This window comes from Trachemys scripta, chromosome 7 (genome assembly GCF_013100865.1).
Source record: "Trachemys scripta elegans isolate TJP31775 chromosome 7, CAS_Tse_1.0, whole genome shotgun sequence".
NCBI lineage: Eukaryota > Metazoa > Chordata > Testudines > Emydidae > Trachemys > Trachemys scripta.
In genome coordinates, this window is record NC_048304.1 from 15,459,518 (window position 1) to 15,475,627 (window position 16,110).

The following is a 16,110-nucleotide window of genomic DNA, read 5'->3' on the forward strand; positions in this document are numbered from 1 at the left end:
TTCGTGGGTCAGAACCTCACTTCTCACTTCACTTGCATCTGAAGAAGTGAGGTTCTGACCCACGAAAGCTTATGCTCCCAGTACTTCTGTTAGTCTCAAAGGTGCCACAGGACCCTCTGTTGCTTTTTACAGATTCAGACTAACACGGCTACCCCTCTGATACTATTATTAAATACATATACTTGCAAAACACTTTCTGGGTGCTGTGAGAGTCAGTAACTGCTGGGCCATGCCAGAACTGCAGCATTTATCTGGTTGTGTAGTGCAGCAGTAGATAGGTTTGTAGCATTTGGACAGCTTTCTTGACTACTTTGGAATGCTAAGGTAAAACCAGGGTCTAAAATACAAGCAGAATATTGCAATCTGTTGTTTCAGTTTTGTAGAATAGATGCAAGATCTTAGCACTGATTACATGTCCAATGATTTTGTATTGTGTGTGTGTGTGGGGGGGGGGGGGGGGGGACACGTCTACCATGTTCTCCACAAAAGTGATCATATCATAACCAGGTCCCTTGCAACTCTTTGTAATGTAGACACAGCATGAAGATTTCTTGTACCAAGCAGGTTCCTGTAATGACTTGTATCTGATTGCATCAGGTGAAATGGTTAGTGCCAATTACTCATCAGCTTACGAGCTGACTGCTGATCAGACTTAACCTGGAAAGTGCACCAAATAAAATGTCCTGTTCCAAATAATGGAAATGTCCCTCCTTTTCCTATACTTAACCACTTCCTTCTGTACTACTTAGTCTTTAACTACCATGGCTCATTAGCTCTTCCTCACTAGGTATGTAAATTGGGATTGGACCTGTTTATAGTGAAGTCTAGTTATAAACTCTTGTAGATAAGTGGGTTTTTTTCAGATTCCACTTAGCTACCATGTGAGGCAGAAAATGTAGTGAAGCAGATGCCTTCTTTGAAGGTTCCACTTTAGTCACTGTTCCTTTAATTAGATACCACCATAATGAATATAGTTTTCCCTGTGTATGAGTAAACCTGGTCATAAGGAAGGGCATCATTCCATCATGGGCCATACTTTCCAGAATGTAAAGAGGCCTATGGCTTTTAGATTTAACTTTTTTTTTTTTTTTTTTGCTGCAGTGTAAGCAGATAAAATCTAACTCAATTTTCCCAGGATTTTAATTGAGGACTAATAGTGTTCTCTGTTCACTAGACTCTGAAGCCTCTTTTGCACTGTCTAAGTAACTCTTGGTGACTGCATCTCTACAGCAAGCATCTGTCTGTCAACAGTCTTTCTTCAGGCTTACTGTCAGAAAGCTGCAACCGAGTAGGCAACCAGTCTCCTTAATCATGTGACACAATTGAAACACAAATATTTCAAGTGAGCTGATAGATTCTTGTTGCACAAAGCCTAAAAGTCTTGAACTGGTTTTGGTAAATATTGGTTCTACATTTGAACTTCAGCTTCCAAAAGCTACTTCATGCATTATATTTGGCTGATTTTATTGTAAAACTTGTATCAGGAAGCCAGGCATCAGATGATCCAGCTTGTTAATGCCAAATGTTCTGGTCCTCCCGCTTAATAGTAACCAACTGTTAATGAAAGCATGTACTCTTCTAAAATATAACACTTACTGTCCTCTTAATGTATCTTTAAACTCACTGTTAACAAGACATTTAAAAAAAATCTGTCACTCATGCTGTTTCAACTGTGTCCTGAACCCTGCAGGTGGCCACCTGAAGCATAAGCTTTTAGAAACATAAGATATAAACCAGAAGTGAGCCTCAGGACTGCTGAGCCCTGCCCACTACCATCATAAGCAACCCCATCATACAATCACGCTCATAAGTTTCTCCTCCCATTTATATCATGCAAACATTCTATAAATGACTGATTTCTTTTTCAATATATACATTCCCTTACAGTGTCGGCAACCCAAAAGTGCATTTTACAGTACAGTAAACTCCTTTTCTAAAATGGATGAACTAACAGACTGTCAACTCCTTAGGGCAGGGATGATTTTTCTTTTCTGGGTTTGTGCAGTACCTAGCACAGTGCACCCTGATCCTTATTTGGAACCTCTAGGTGCTACTGTAATACAAATACTGGTAGAATTTTTTCCCAAAGGAAGAAAGTTCAAGCCCAGTTGTGCTGAGAGGGACAGAGAGGTCATCTCAGGATGATCCATATTGGATCTGCATATGAATGGCATCGTAAAGGTAATTGAGCTATAAAGTTATATATTCTCATAGGGTTCTCAGGATGTCTGCACTGCATCGGGGAGTGAGTCTCCTAGCCTGAGTCCACAGATTTGTGGTAGCAGGGTTTGGGCTAGGGCACTAAAAATATCAGGATAGACTTTGCTTTGACATTGCTGCTTGGGCTGGAACAGGGGCTCTGAAGCTCACCATCCCACTAGGCTTCAGAGTCTGTGGACCGAGGGTAGGAGGCTTGCTTCCAGGTCAACATAGACGTACCTTAGTTACCTTATTTACCAGTGGTGATGAGATGTATAGATCCTCACTCAGGTATACATGAGGTGATTTACATCACAAACTGGGGAGGTATCTTGTCTTGCAATAGAAATTCATTACTTTCACTGTTGCAGTTGTGGAGAGCAGAATAAAGGCTTTCAGGCTATGGTATACCTTTCACCTCTAGAGGTGGAAAGGGGTGGTATTCAGCTCTTGTTCTCCATTGAATTACTGTGTTTGCATTTAGTGGTCAGTTCAGTAGAGAGCTATCTAGAATGCTTAGGAAACATCAAGCTAGGGCTGTGAAACAAGTACTATAAACGCTTCAGTTGCTTGCATTTCAAGCTAATGTACTTAAACTTTCCAACCATATGGTTTCACCGCAGCCCAGTTTATAGTTGTTGGGAATTATTCTTTGTTGGATCTCAATGGATACCAAGTGAGTCCCTAAACCAATAGGGAGTTTCTGAATCTTACTAAGGCATCACAACAGGAAACAATTGAAACACGGTCTCTAATTTAGTAACAATTGAAACATGGTCTCTAATTTAGTCTCACGGGTTCTAATTTACTGAGTTTAAACTAACATCTAAAAGATCTTAAACTGTTCCTTTGTTTGCCTCTACTTCATGAGTTCAAAATGTATGATGCAGTGGCCTTGAGTGAGTTTACAGTATGGCTTGATGGCTTTGGTATTTAAAACTCTATAAATGTGGGTCAAAGACCTGCTTCCTCTGTAGTGAAGGACCCTAAAAATTTGTGTAAAGTACCAGAATTCAAGATACCCAGGAAAACACTGACTTCAATCTTCCTTATTAGAATGATTGGGAGGAGACATTAGCATGAACACTCTCTCATGGTTGCTTGTATTAGCTGTAGAGTCCCAGTGTGGGTGGACAGGGGTGTATCTTAGATAAAATCCATACCCAAGCTTCATTATGTCATTCCTTTATGAGTCATGCTACCTTTATATTTGTCTAGAAGACAAGTCATGAGCAAGTTGGGCTGACTAGTAGATGAGAATCTGTCTTGTGCAATGGCAAAGTTTGGTGATGTATCACTTTCTGAATCCCTTAGGATACTAAAGGTGGATGTTTTTGCATGTGCTTCATCTTAAGGAGCTGCTCTGCAGCAATGCTCAAATATTAAGCCACAAATCTAATCTCTGCACTGTACTTCCTTCTCTCAATGGTAAAAGTCAGTAAATAAAAGCCAGTCCATTCTCAATGCCAAGTGTGATTTCTAGAGCTCGGTAGAAAGCTCACCCGCCAAGTATTTGCAGGGGAGGGGGTTGTACTTCTCTGTTTTGAATAGAGGCAGAAACTTGTAGGCTGAGACCTAAATGTCAGAAAATGACCAAAGCAGGAAAACGGTCTATGCACTAGCCTAATGTTAAACTTCCGTCAGGGTCTGAACAGTGCAGGAGTTTGTCACTTCAGAACCAAATATTCCCCAGACTTGAAGCAAACCGCCACACTTAAGCATGTGGCAATTACAGTAACATATCCAAATATCTGAAATGGAGGTCTTATGCATACTGTCACTAAGTCTATTAGCTGATACTTGTCAGGTATTCAGCATTTCTTTAAATTTATTCCAATTAGTACTACTTTAAACTTATATTTGTATAAGTATCAGAGGGGTAGCCATGTTAGTCTGGATCTCTGTTGCTTTTTATATTTGTATGTTACTTTTAAAAAGGCTATGATAAAGACTGCGTAATGGCATTGCCATTAGAGATCTGTTGATGAGTTAAGTTTCAATAGTTCATAATGTGCAGTCAAAATTTTCTGAAGATTGGTGGTGGCAAAGAAACATTGCTTCAAACTTGAACACCTCTACCCCGATATAACGCGACGATATAACACGAATTTGGATATAACACAGTAAAGCAGTGCTCCGGGCGGGGGCGGGGCTGCGCACTCCGGTGGATCAAAGCAAGTTCGATATAACACGGTTTCACCTATAATACGGTAAGATATTTTTTGGCTCCCAAGGACAGCGTTCTATCGAGGTAGAGGTGTAGATCAACTTTATTTTGTATATCGCCTCTGATACTTCAAATCCATGCTGAAAATTGAAGTGAATTGTTGATGCAGATGCAAGGAGCAGCAGCCCTAGAGCTATATACTAATCCTATTAAGATCAAATGCTGGAGTCTCACTTTACATCCCAAACTGGTCTTCAGACAACGCCATCACAGCTAACAGGAAGCCAGTGTTCTGAACATGGTCTACGGCCTATCATGCTGTAGCTACAGCGCTCTGCGTATTGTGGAGGCTTGCAACACTTCAGGTGGAGATGGAAGTGTTCAGCAAGTAGCTTGCTTTACACATGCAGTGTCTCAAATACAACTGAACACGAAGCATTTGTTTTGGACCAAGACCTGTATAGTAAATGTTGCGCAAGTACCTAGTACAGCCAGCAAGCCTTATATTAGGCAAATGTCTAAATAGTTTTTGCTCAGATACCTCGGGTATAACCTTCTTGATAAAGAATATCCTATGGCCCAAGGACGTTGTAAGAAAGAGTTGAAGAGAACAGATCCCAAACTGCATGCATACAAGTTTTTGGATAACTGTCCCTTCGTGTTAAAGTGAGACATGTTAGTTGTTGGCTTAAATTCATTCATCCCACTTTAAACGAAGTAGGTAAGATTAAACTTTACTACCTGTGGAACTCTCAAGTGTAAAATACTATCGTGGTATTACAAATATCTAGAGCCCTACCAAATTCATGGTCCATTGTGGTCAATTTCACGGTCATAAGATATACAAAATAATAATAAATTTCATGATTTCAGCTATTTAAATCTGAAATTTCACAGTGTTGTAATTGTAGGAGTTGGGGGCGGGGGGGGGCTGTCACAAGGTTATAGTGGGAGGGTTGTGGTACTGCTAACCTTACTTCTGTGCTGCTGCAGGCGGTGGTGCTGCCTTCAGAGCTGGGGAGCTGGGATCCTGGCCAGCAGCCACTGATTAGGCAGAGCTGATGGCGGCAGCAGCAGCGCAGAAGTTAAAGATGGCATGGTATGGTATTGTCACCCTTACTTCTGCGCTGCTGCTTGCAGAGCCGGGCCTTCAGTCAGCAGCCACCACTCTCCAGCTGCCCAGCTCTGAAGGCAGCAGCGCAGAAGTATGGATGGCATAGTATGGGATTCCTAATCTTAAGCCAGCAGCAGCACAGAAGTAACTACTGATCTTTTGTGCTTTTACCCTATACCCCCGATTTCATGGGGGAGACCAGAGTTTCTCAAATTCAGGGTTCTGACCCAAAAGGGAGTTGCAGGGGGTCACAGGGTTATTTTAGGGGGGATCGTGGTATTGCGCCCCTTACCTCTGCATTGCCTTCAGAGCTGGGCAGCTGGAGAGCAGCAGCTGTGTTTTACCCACAAAAGCTTATGCCCAAATAAATCTATTAATCTTTAAGGTGTCACCAGACTCCTCATTGTTTTTGTGGATACAGACTAACCTGGCTACCCCTCTGATACTTCTAAAAATGTGAATTTCCTTTTGATGCCTCTTCTGATTGGGAAATGGCAAGCAAAGAAAACTGTTTTCTCTAGTTCATTGAGCAGCTGCACAGACAGTGAGATTGGGCCAGAAATTGAAACTGCGGGCTACTTCCCATGCTCTCCGTAGTGTGTGTGTGTGTGTTTTTTTTTTTTTTTTTTTCTTCCTTCCTCCCCTCTCTTTCAGTTCTGGTTTAGTAAAAGCCTGTACTGGAATCTGGAATATTGTAGTTTGTTTTGGAGAAGCTTGTTGGCTAACTGGATACACGCTGATAGTAAACAAGAGTGATCTTTCAGGAGACCCTTACTGAAGTACAAGATGTCTAACGAGTGTGGTATTAATGAGCAGTCAAAACAAACACTACCGTTCGACTCAAGTCAGCATACTGTGCTTGCTGTCCTCAAAGTGACACAGCATTCATTAGGCTATATAATTGGCACATTATGCAGCAGCCAAACTCCTGCCTCAAGACTGAAACGCTAGGTCAGACATTGCAGGACATGGCACCTGCAATGCATTATGGGTTAAGCAAGTGAACTTGCCAATTAAAACTACTTCTGTATTCTAGACTAAACAAAATTCACTCTACTTCAATATGAAGTAAAGGCCATATTTTGTTGATGATGAGATTCTGCCCAGTGCAGGGGTGGGAATGACACTGAGCAGGCTGAAAATGAACCCATGGTCTACGGTGTGGGATTTGCTGTCAAGAAGTCTGTCCTCAGTGCATGTGCATGTATCCCTCCGGTATTGATCAGTAAGAGGAACACGCGGCTGGATGTTGAATATAGGCCTCTGGAGCTTGTATCTTCTGTCCATCTACAGACCAACACTTGACTACTCTAAACAGCATAAAGCTGAGCTGTTGTCTCAACAGGAACAAATCATCAAGAATGTCCCATAAGGAGCAGACTCGCTGTTCGGTGATTTCAGTTCCCCTTAGGGTAAGGACTGGGAGCATTGGGGTCACGTCATTGAGGCTATCTGTCTCATGTTGGCCAATGGAAATGGCCAGTATGTCCTTGAGCTTTGTGCCTCTTGTGAGCTGATGGTCTTGACTATGTGTTTTGTTGGCAGCAGTGGCAGCAAGGTCACATGGAGGCATCCCCGGTTGGCTTGACCTCCTCCTGATCCGTCACAGAAACATTGGCGATACACTGCACGCTCAATCGAATAGCTCAGTGGTTTGACCACTGGCCTGCTAAACCCAGGGTTGTGAGTTCAATCCTTCAAGGGGCCATTTAGGGATCTGGGGCCAAAATCTGTCTGGGGATTGGTCCTGCTTTGAGCAGGGGGTTGGACTAGCTGACCTTCTGAGGTCCCTTCCAACCCTGATATTCTATGATGCATTGTGCTGATTGCGACACTGTTAGGGCCATGCTCCAATTACATCTTAAAAAGATACATCATGTGAAGCCAAAAGGCAAACTTTGCCTCAATATTACTAACACGAAGGACTCTGACACGTGTGCAAAATTTCAATGTGCGCTTGAGTATTTCTGAAAATGAGCAACTTGATTCCCCTGATTCTGATATCTTGTAGGAAACTTTAGAATAAGACAACTTGCTACTGCCAAGGATCTCTTTGGGGTAACAAAGAAAAAACAACCTGACTGGTTCGAACATCTGCTGCTCCCACTCATAGAAAAGAGAAAGCAAGCTCGCCTAACTTTACTTCAACAGCCAACCAAGTTCAAAACTCTTAAGTTCAAAGAGGCTAAGACTATGGTCCAGAAAGCCATCAGAGAATGTGCCCAAAAGTATTGGCAAGTCCTGTGCAAAAAGATTCAGACCTACTTTGACAGAGGGGACCTTTGTGGTACCTATGATGGAGCAAGTGCCTCTTTGAGTCCAATTTGTAAAAAGACTGCAAACCTGAAAGCGAAAGATGGTACCATCCTGACAGGCAAGAACAACTTGACTGATGGATTGAGCATTACAAATAACTCTATTCAGAGGATACCATTATCTCTGATTACTGCCTTAGCTGCCATCCCTCAGCTTCCAACAATGCATGAGCTGTACCAAACACCAGCTCTTGAAGTAGAGAAAGCTATCAGAGATTGTGCCTGAGAAAGCAGCAGGCAAGGATCAGATAACTCTGGAGCTCCTAAAGGCAGGAGGGAGAATGTGTGGATGTTGCTTGCAAGCTCTTCTCTGTGCCAGCTGGGAAGAAAGCCATATTAATTGAATCAAAGACTAATGGCAGCTTGTTCAACATCAGATGACTTCAGAGCGAAAGGCATGTCACCCAGTTCACTAATCGGGATCTGCTCTTAGCAGATGATGCTGCATTCATCTCTAACTCACCTGATGAATTGCAGATCATGATGAATAAGTTCTCTGATGCATGTATCAAGTTCGGCGAAGTAATCACTATGAAGAAAACAGTTATCGTGTCATTGGGCACCAGTATCCCACCTAAAATCTGCATCTGTAATGAAGCTCTGGACAATGTGGATCACTTCTGCTATCTTGGCTCAACTTTAACCAGCTCACTTAGCCTTGATAGAGAACTTGATGCAAAGCCTCTGTCACTTTTGGCAAAGTTACTTCACGTGTCTGGAACAACCAGCTGCTAGCCCTGAACACAAAGGTGTCCACTTCTCAGGCTTGTGTCCTTAGTATCCTCCTTTATGGCTGTGAAAGCTGGGCCATGTACCCTCAAGCAGGAGCAGAGATTGAACAGCTTCCATCTCCACTGTCTCAGAAATATTCTTGGAGTCACTTGGGATCAACAGATCACTAACAATGAGATCCTTGAGAGAACCGGCCTACAGTCTATGCAGACTACGTTGGACGCTTGCAGGCTTTGCTGGCTGGACACGTGAAGTGCATGCCTTAAGATCATCTGCTGAAGGCTGTGCTCTATGGCCAACTTAAGAACAACTCACGACACACAGGAAGGCCACAGCTCCGCTACAGCAACAAGATCAAGCAAGGTCTCAAGAAATTCAGCATTCCCACTGACAAATGGGAGACTGTTGTCCACAACCGCTCAGTCTGGAGAAGCTTGGTGAAGGCTGGTGCAGTCCTCATGGAGACACATTGGAGAGCCCAGGCTGAGGCCCACAAGTGAGCCAAGAAGCGCAGAGTATGCTCCAACCTCCATCTGGCAAGTGGACCTCCTGTACCCACTGTGGGCAGGTCTGCCACTCGTGTATGGGTTCTTCTCCCACACTATTGACTGAGTTGGTGGCAGGGCTGGCTCTAGGATTTTTGCTGCCCCAAGTGAAAACAATTTTGGCTGCCCCTCCCCCCCCGTTTTTTTTTTTCTTACCCTGGCCCCGCCTCAACTCTGCCCCTTCCCCAAATCCCCAGCCCTGCTTCCTCCCCCCAGGCTCTCAAAACCGGGAGGGAGGGGGAGATCCCGAGTGGCCGCGGCACGCGAATCAGCTGGTTCACACGCCGCAGCTGCTCGGGATCTCCTGCTCCCTCCCAGGTTTGAGAGCCTGGGAGGGAGGGCGAGCAGGGCGCGCAAGCCGCAGCAGCGGAGGTGAGTTAGGGCGGCCGGAGCACATTTTTAGGGGCGGCATGGCCCGCGCCAGAATGCCGCCCCTAAAAATGTGCCGCCCCAAGCACCAGCCTGTTTTGCTGGTGCCTAGAGCCGGCCCTGGTTGGTGGTGTTTCCTTTCGTCTGTCAAGATGTTGGATGGCCATAGTAAAGTAGCAATGAGATTAAATCTTCAGATAGACAACTGTACTGAAAGTAAGAACTAAGTACTGTCTTGACAAAATGGTACTTCATTTAACATCTGCCTTACATGCTGGATTTTGCAACCGGAGCAGAGCTGGATGGTGCTCCTGCCCATCCATTCAATGGTTAGATGTAACTTAACTACCTGTAGAGTTGGGCAAATATCTTCAACTTTGGATTGGTTTCACATTTTGAAGCCTTCTTTTAAAATGGAATGTCTTTTGGCTTCTTTAAAATCTAACTTTAGTTTGTGCTACCAAAAGAGCAATTATGCACCAATTTACCTGGACACATAATCCCCCAAAATTCAGGGCCCTGCACATATTGCACTGTATGACTTCAAAACTTGATCATTTGATTAACTTGGCTAGGTTCTACAGAAGTGAGCCATATTAAGGAGAAATGGTCACCTGTGTTTTGAGGGAGGGAGTTTCAGATGTAAGGGGCAGCATTGAAGAAGGCACAGATGACCTAAAGAGAGCACTGAAAAAAAGAGTTGAATTGAGCAAAATTGAAAGAGCCAAGTGATCAAGATAAAAGTAGGAACCTTGTGCATTGTAGCAAGCAATCTGGTCTTGTGACCTTCAGAGAAGACACAGACATTGCAGTTTCAGGCAGCTTTTGCCTGACAAACAGAATATTACTGCTTATTAATTTGCTGCTCCCGTTGTGTTGTCAAAGAACAGTTTTACAAATATATTGAGGCTGTTTTTGCTTGCCTTGCTTAAAGCATCCCATCACATTCTGAATATTCTTAATAAATGAAGTCTGAGTTGTACGTCATAGTTTTTAGGTGATTGGCTTCTTGCTGTCTGAGCCAGTAGAGTACACCTTTAATCTAAAGTTTAGGCCTGATTCCTTCCGGTGTGGATAATGCTATTAGAGACTCTTTAGATCAGAGGTCCCAAATCTGTAGGGCATGCCCCCCCCCCCCCACAGGGGAGCACAGAGGAAAGTTTTTGAGGGAGGGTGTGGTAGGGACCAGGCCAGCCCCCATGGGGGATGGGGCAGGAGCACCATCCAGCTCTGCTCCAGTCTCAACTGCAGCTCCATGACTAGCTGTGGCTTCCGCTCCCACTCCTAGTCTTGGCCCCAGGATTGCAGCCTGGCTGTGGCTTCCACTCCCACCCCCCGCTCTTTGCCTCAGCTGCAGCCATGGCCCTAGTCCTGCCCTTAGCCTTGGCTCCCCCTTATTCCTGTTCATGCCCCCTTCCGTACTCCTCTCTCACCAGGAGCTGTGGCCCTGTTCCTGGCCTCTGCTCCCGGGGAGGTAGAGGGGGGGCATGGGTTAGGGGGGTGTGACCCTGAAAAGTTTGGGGACCACTGCTTTAGATAGTAGCAAGTAGGATAAAGGGCTCTCTGGGGAGAAGTGAAACAGAGTGCACAGTGTAAGGGGGGAAAAGGGTCATAAGGGCTGGGAGGAAGAAGAAAAACATAACTAGAATAAAACTACACACAAAAAAGCCATCCACAATCCTGTTTAGGAAAGAGTGGGGGAGTAGGTGCGAAACCTAAAAGGGAAGGGTACAGTCTAACAAAGCAAGTATCAGGTTGATGTTACAGTGGAGAGCTGTTTCATTCTTGAAGGAACTGTGGGGTGTGGTTTGGGCACATTGTGGCTTTGGGGGCCAGAGGTGTTCACCTGAATGGCTTGAGTAAACGTGTGAAGCCCTGGCCATCACCCCCCCCCAAAAAAGGGGGTCGTATTCTCTGGGTGCTCAACTGAGAGGCCTTTGGAGTCTGACATTTGCAAAATGCTGAGCATGCTCTGAAAACTAGATATTGAAGATATGCAGAATGGCTAGTAAGATTTTGATCTGTTACAAAATAAGTGCCAAATAACCTGTCAGATGAGAAGCATCTGGAATAATGAAATGGAACTTTACTGACCTACTCACACAGTACCTCAAAACTATGAGAAGTCTCACTCATGACCTTTTTTCTAAGCCACTGACACGACAAAAGCAGTTTCAGTGAAAATGCAAACCTGATCAATGGCTTGAAAAATCAGCAACTTAAACCTCCACTGGCAGGGCATCTTACAGAGAAAATTTTCTTAGTCACTTTTAATTGCTAGTTGCAACAATCTACAAACTATAAAGTAAAAATAGCTTCAGAGTTATGCTGTAAAAAAGCCATTGGCTTCTCTGGACAGATCTTAACTCCTGAAAGACCTCCTGCAGTATAAATAGAATCTGTAAATTTACCCATGTTGCCCATTCATTCATCTGTCACTTAAACTGGTCTCTTCCTCCGCATTTCAGCGTTGAGTAGTAAAGTCAACATACAACACACTTTTGTAACTGCAGAGGTCTTTTTATATGATCAGTCAAATGAGCAAAGGTGAGTTTGCAATAGTCTGTTTAAAAATCAACTTACGTAACAGTCTGTCTTTATCAGAGTTGCTGGACCTGTATGTGAATCTGTATTTGAGGCATCCAGTTGCCTTTATTCATTGGTTCAAGAATGGATAAATGCAGTGCAGAGGTAAGGGGCAACTGAACTGTAGAAGGCGCATAACTCTGTAACCAGGCCTGGTGTTACAAGTTGATCATTATCTTTGGCTATTACCTTGTGAACTATGTTTAAAGCAGTTTTCATTCGGCTGCTTTATTTAGCTGACCTAAGTAATATTACAGGACAGTTTAGCTACTTAATGAGTCAGGTTATGGAAAGATGCAGGCAAGACCTTGTCCTGTGGCAATATGCTATTGGAGAGATTGGATAGCTTAGAGTAATGAGAAAGCTTTCACATCTGAGACATGTTGCAAGTCACCTGATTTGGTCTGATTGTGAAATGGGTCAGTGTCCACTATAAACCTACTACAGCCAATACTACTTCAGCAGAAGTCTGGAAGAAAGCATTTACTTTTGCAGAGGTAAACTTAAAGTTGAGGCAGAATAGCCTGGGAGAAATCTGCACTATTGCGACCTGTACCTGTTTATCCAAAAAAAAAAAAGGGCCTCTAGTTTCCAGTGCCATGTAAAAGAGCTTCTTTGGCCAACATCAGCTAACACTACAAATAAAAGTAAAAACTATATAATTACTACGAAAGGAAGTACCAGTTTATACATACACATCAGACTTCTTGTGAGACCATGATTCATAACTAATCTTTAATACTAAATATTAATGCACAGTAGCATGAAGATTCTCTCAAACCTTCAGTCACACTGCAATCCTCACTTGCTGTCTACAGGTCTGGACACATGCCACTCCCACTTTTCTGAGTACTGTGAAATTGTGAAATATGAGATGCCAGTTTTGTTTCTCAGGAGGCTCAGAGGCTGTACAAGTTCTTCAGGCTGCCATCTTATTGCTCTAGGGATAATTGTTCTGTGTGCGGTGAAAGCCAATCCCACTGGAGTTGACACCCTCTGTACATGTTGCCCAATTGAGTGTCTTACACAGCTTAGGAAAAATACCTATTCCAGAGTGATGCAGTGAGGTTCCCACAGCACACAGCTGGAATACTAAGCTCCATCACAAGAAGTGCTTGCATGCTTTTCATTTAAAGCTCTGTATAACCAAGACATTGAGTTAATTCGCATGGCTTAATGCAAGCAAAGCATTTTTCCTCTCTGGTTTAGCTTCACGCACAATACTTGCTCACTAGACGTTCATTCTTTTGACTTTGACTGAAACATTTCTGAATAGGCCTGAGAATGAGGTGAAATCATGGTTGGAAATGAGAATTAATAGGCCTCTGTACAAAAATTCATTCCATCACCTATATTTTCTGGCACTTCAACTATAAAATTCTCTCCTTATCTGAGGACAAAGTTGTGTTTATTTTATTTATTTTATTTTTTTAAATAGCCATGTACTGTAAACAATGTCAATCATGCAGATACATGATTCTGTGCTTAAACATTCTCTCATTATTGTGACAAGATCTAATACAAACTCTCTTCTATTCAGTCAGGCCAATTCAGTGAAGATATGATTCCTACAGTGGGCTTCAACATGAGGAAAGTTACTAAGGGTAATGTGACGATAAAGGTATGTCAAGAACATTTTGCTCTTTGTGGGGACAAAAGCATTAAATAGTTTTTAAAGGGATGCTCTCAGATTAGGTCACTGTCTGAAATGAACTCATAGACTGACTTGAGAAAACTACATTGACCTTTCATAAGTCCAGCTTTGTTTTGTCATACCAGCAGTCAGGCCAAAAAAAAAAAAACCAGACAAGCCTGTTTTGCTTGCTGGTTCTTAGTCACTAGTATAATGCTGCTTGTCTGAGTTGCAAACACTACAGGGGAATTTCAGTTTTTCTTCTGGAAGCATTTAAAAATGCATGGAATAATCAAACCAGAACCTTCTGTTAAACTTCTTCATGCTTAAGAGCCCCTCTATTAAAATGGAATTTTCAACTGGCATGTTTTGTTATGACTGTATTCAACTATTTTCCAGTTGGTCAGTAGGAATAATGCTTACTTAATGTTCTTGCATAGATAAGTTTAAATGTTGGCTTCTCTCCATGCAGCATTCAGCTCTGTATTAAATGAGAAATATACCGAAGTTACATGAGTGTCCCACTATGCTACTGTTATGTTTGTTTTCTTGCATCTAGAATACAATAGCATATGTGGCTCACCTTTTTAAGGTTTTATCCACACTCCCGAGGGTCACTTCTGTTTTTGCTGGATACCGTCTAGAACTGACAGGATTCTAATCTGCCCTAGTCCTTCCATTTATAGATAACAGCACCAAGATACTTATTATGAAAGGCTATGGTTATATCAAAAGCTGTACACGCCAGAGAACGTATGGGCCATACAACACATTTATGTATTAAGGCTCTCTGCTCATGACTAATGTCCAATGAGACTTCCCAAATTTAATAAATGAATATTTGTCTACAACCTTTCCCACTTGTTTACCCATGTCACTGCTAAGGTACCTAGAGTAAAGCTGTAACTTTTAAAATTAAAATGACTTCTAGTTTTGGGCAAGGATGTGGTACTTTTATATAATTAACAAATTGTAGATGGACAGGAGACGCTACAGCACTGTAAAGGAAACGCACTGTCAACTAACTAGAAGCTCTGACATTACCTTCTAGTAAGTGTCATGTCAACTCTGTCAGTGGAGCAGAAATCCAAGGATACTAGTCACTTGGACTAACATGGCTCCCAGCTTTCAGAGGGTTAGGGCTTCTACCAGCCTCTTGATATAATGTCCTGATCATATTCCCTCATCTCCAGTAACATCAAGTACGTAGCATAAGGCTGAAATTTTTTTTGCCCATAAGTGTGTGGCTTATGATCCTTCACATGTACACATAACTTATTGCAGAAACATACAAAGGTACCCACAAAGATATTCTAGCTAGTATCTTTTTTTGCCCAGTGCTGACAACTAATTGCACTTAATACATTCTGATTTACAATCCTGACCCAGCCTTCCACTCTCCTTCCTGGTGCTCTGACTCCTCCCTGTCCCCCTGTTTCTTAAGAAACCTACTTCAAAGCAGTTTTTTTTCCCAGTTGCAGCTAATTCTTCAAATGATCCACAACCTTATACCACAAGTTATGGTGACTGCTTATACTGCAAGAAGTGAACTTAACAGATCTTGTAAACGGGTCTGTAGATTTGTAAAGTTCAATCACTTGAGTTTGAGTTCAAGTGTAGGACTTTTTCCTATGTATTCTGTTGTAAAGAGACTTTATCTCTGGAGCACAACTTAGAAGTAACCTTTCCCCTGGATATGCCAGAGTTCCTTTTGTCAATCATCACTGAGACGCTCATGCAAATAGCTGACTTCAGCATGTATGCTGAGTGCAAAGTTGCATAATCTTGCACATGGTTCTAAAACAAAGACAGTGCGTCTTCTGTATTATCCAGCACACAGCAAAACAAGAAGTTCTGCAACTTTTGTGAATTTTTTGAGGTGTCAACCTTTCAGATACAAGTATCTATATTTTTACTTAGTGTCTTAAAGTAACTTAAAGTAAGGGAGAGTGTTGATAGGGAATCCTGCTGACTAGGTATAGGACTTTCCATATCATTATAGTGGAAATAGCCTTTGTATGAAAGCTACTGAGAAGACATAAGGATCAAACATTTCACCTGTTTTTAATAGCTCTTTTATACTTAGGGTGACCAGATGTCCCAATTTTATAGGGAAAGTCCTGATTTGGGGGTTTTTTATATAGGGTTTGTGATATGTTTAAATTTTGACTTAACCTAGTGCCTAGCTAAACTTGCTCTTCCTTTAAGATCTGGGATATAGGAGGGCAGCCACGATTCCGAAGCATGTGGGAGCGATATTGCAGAGGCGTTAATGCTATTGTGTAAGTATAGACAATATCAGGCTGCTGTCATCGGCTAAAGATTTTTTTCTTTGCAGCTGAGAAATAAGCCTTTGGTTTGCACTTCAGTTTGCAAGCTAGTGTTCTGTTTTATCTTAAAATTCTGTTGTAGCCCCTCTAAACTAGCTTTTAAATAATGATGGGAAGAAC

General features: G+C 42.6%; 1 protein-coding gene across 3 annotated transcripts in view; it reads left to right on the forward strand.

Moving 5' to 3' along the window:
• The window catches only part of ARL8B (ADP ribosylation factor like GTPase 8B), a 30,265-nt gene that overhangs the window by 4,468 nt on the left and 9,687 nt on the right, over nt 1-16,110 (forward strand). The window contains exons 1-3 of one of the 3 annotated variants that reach the window (XM_034775395.1): nt 2,149-2,181; nt 13,568-13,648; nt 15,869-15,942. In XM_034775395.1, the coding sequence (XP_034631286.1) occupies nt 2,164-2,181; nt 13,568-13,648; nt 15,869-15,942 (173 nt within the window). In that variant the 5' untranslated portion in view covers nt 2,149-2,163. Of the gene's footprint in view, nt 1-2,148; nt 2,182-13,567; nt 13,649-15,868; nt 15,943-16,110 lie in introns of those variants that run through there. The other 2 variants (XM_034775392.1, XM_034775394.1) reach the window with 2 other exon arrangements.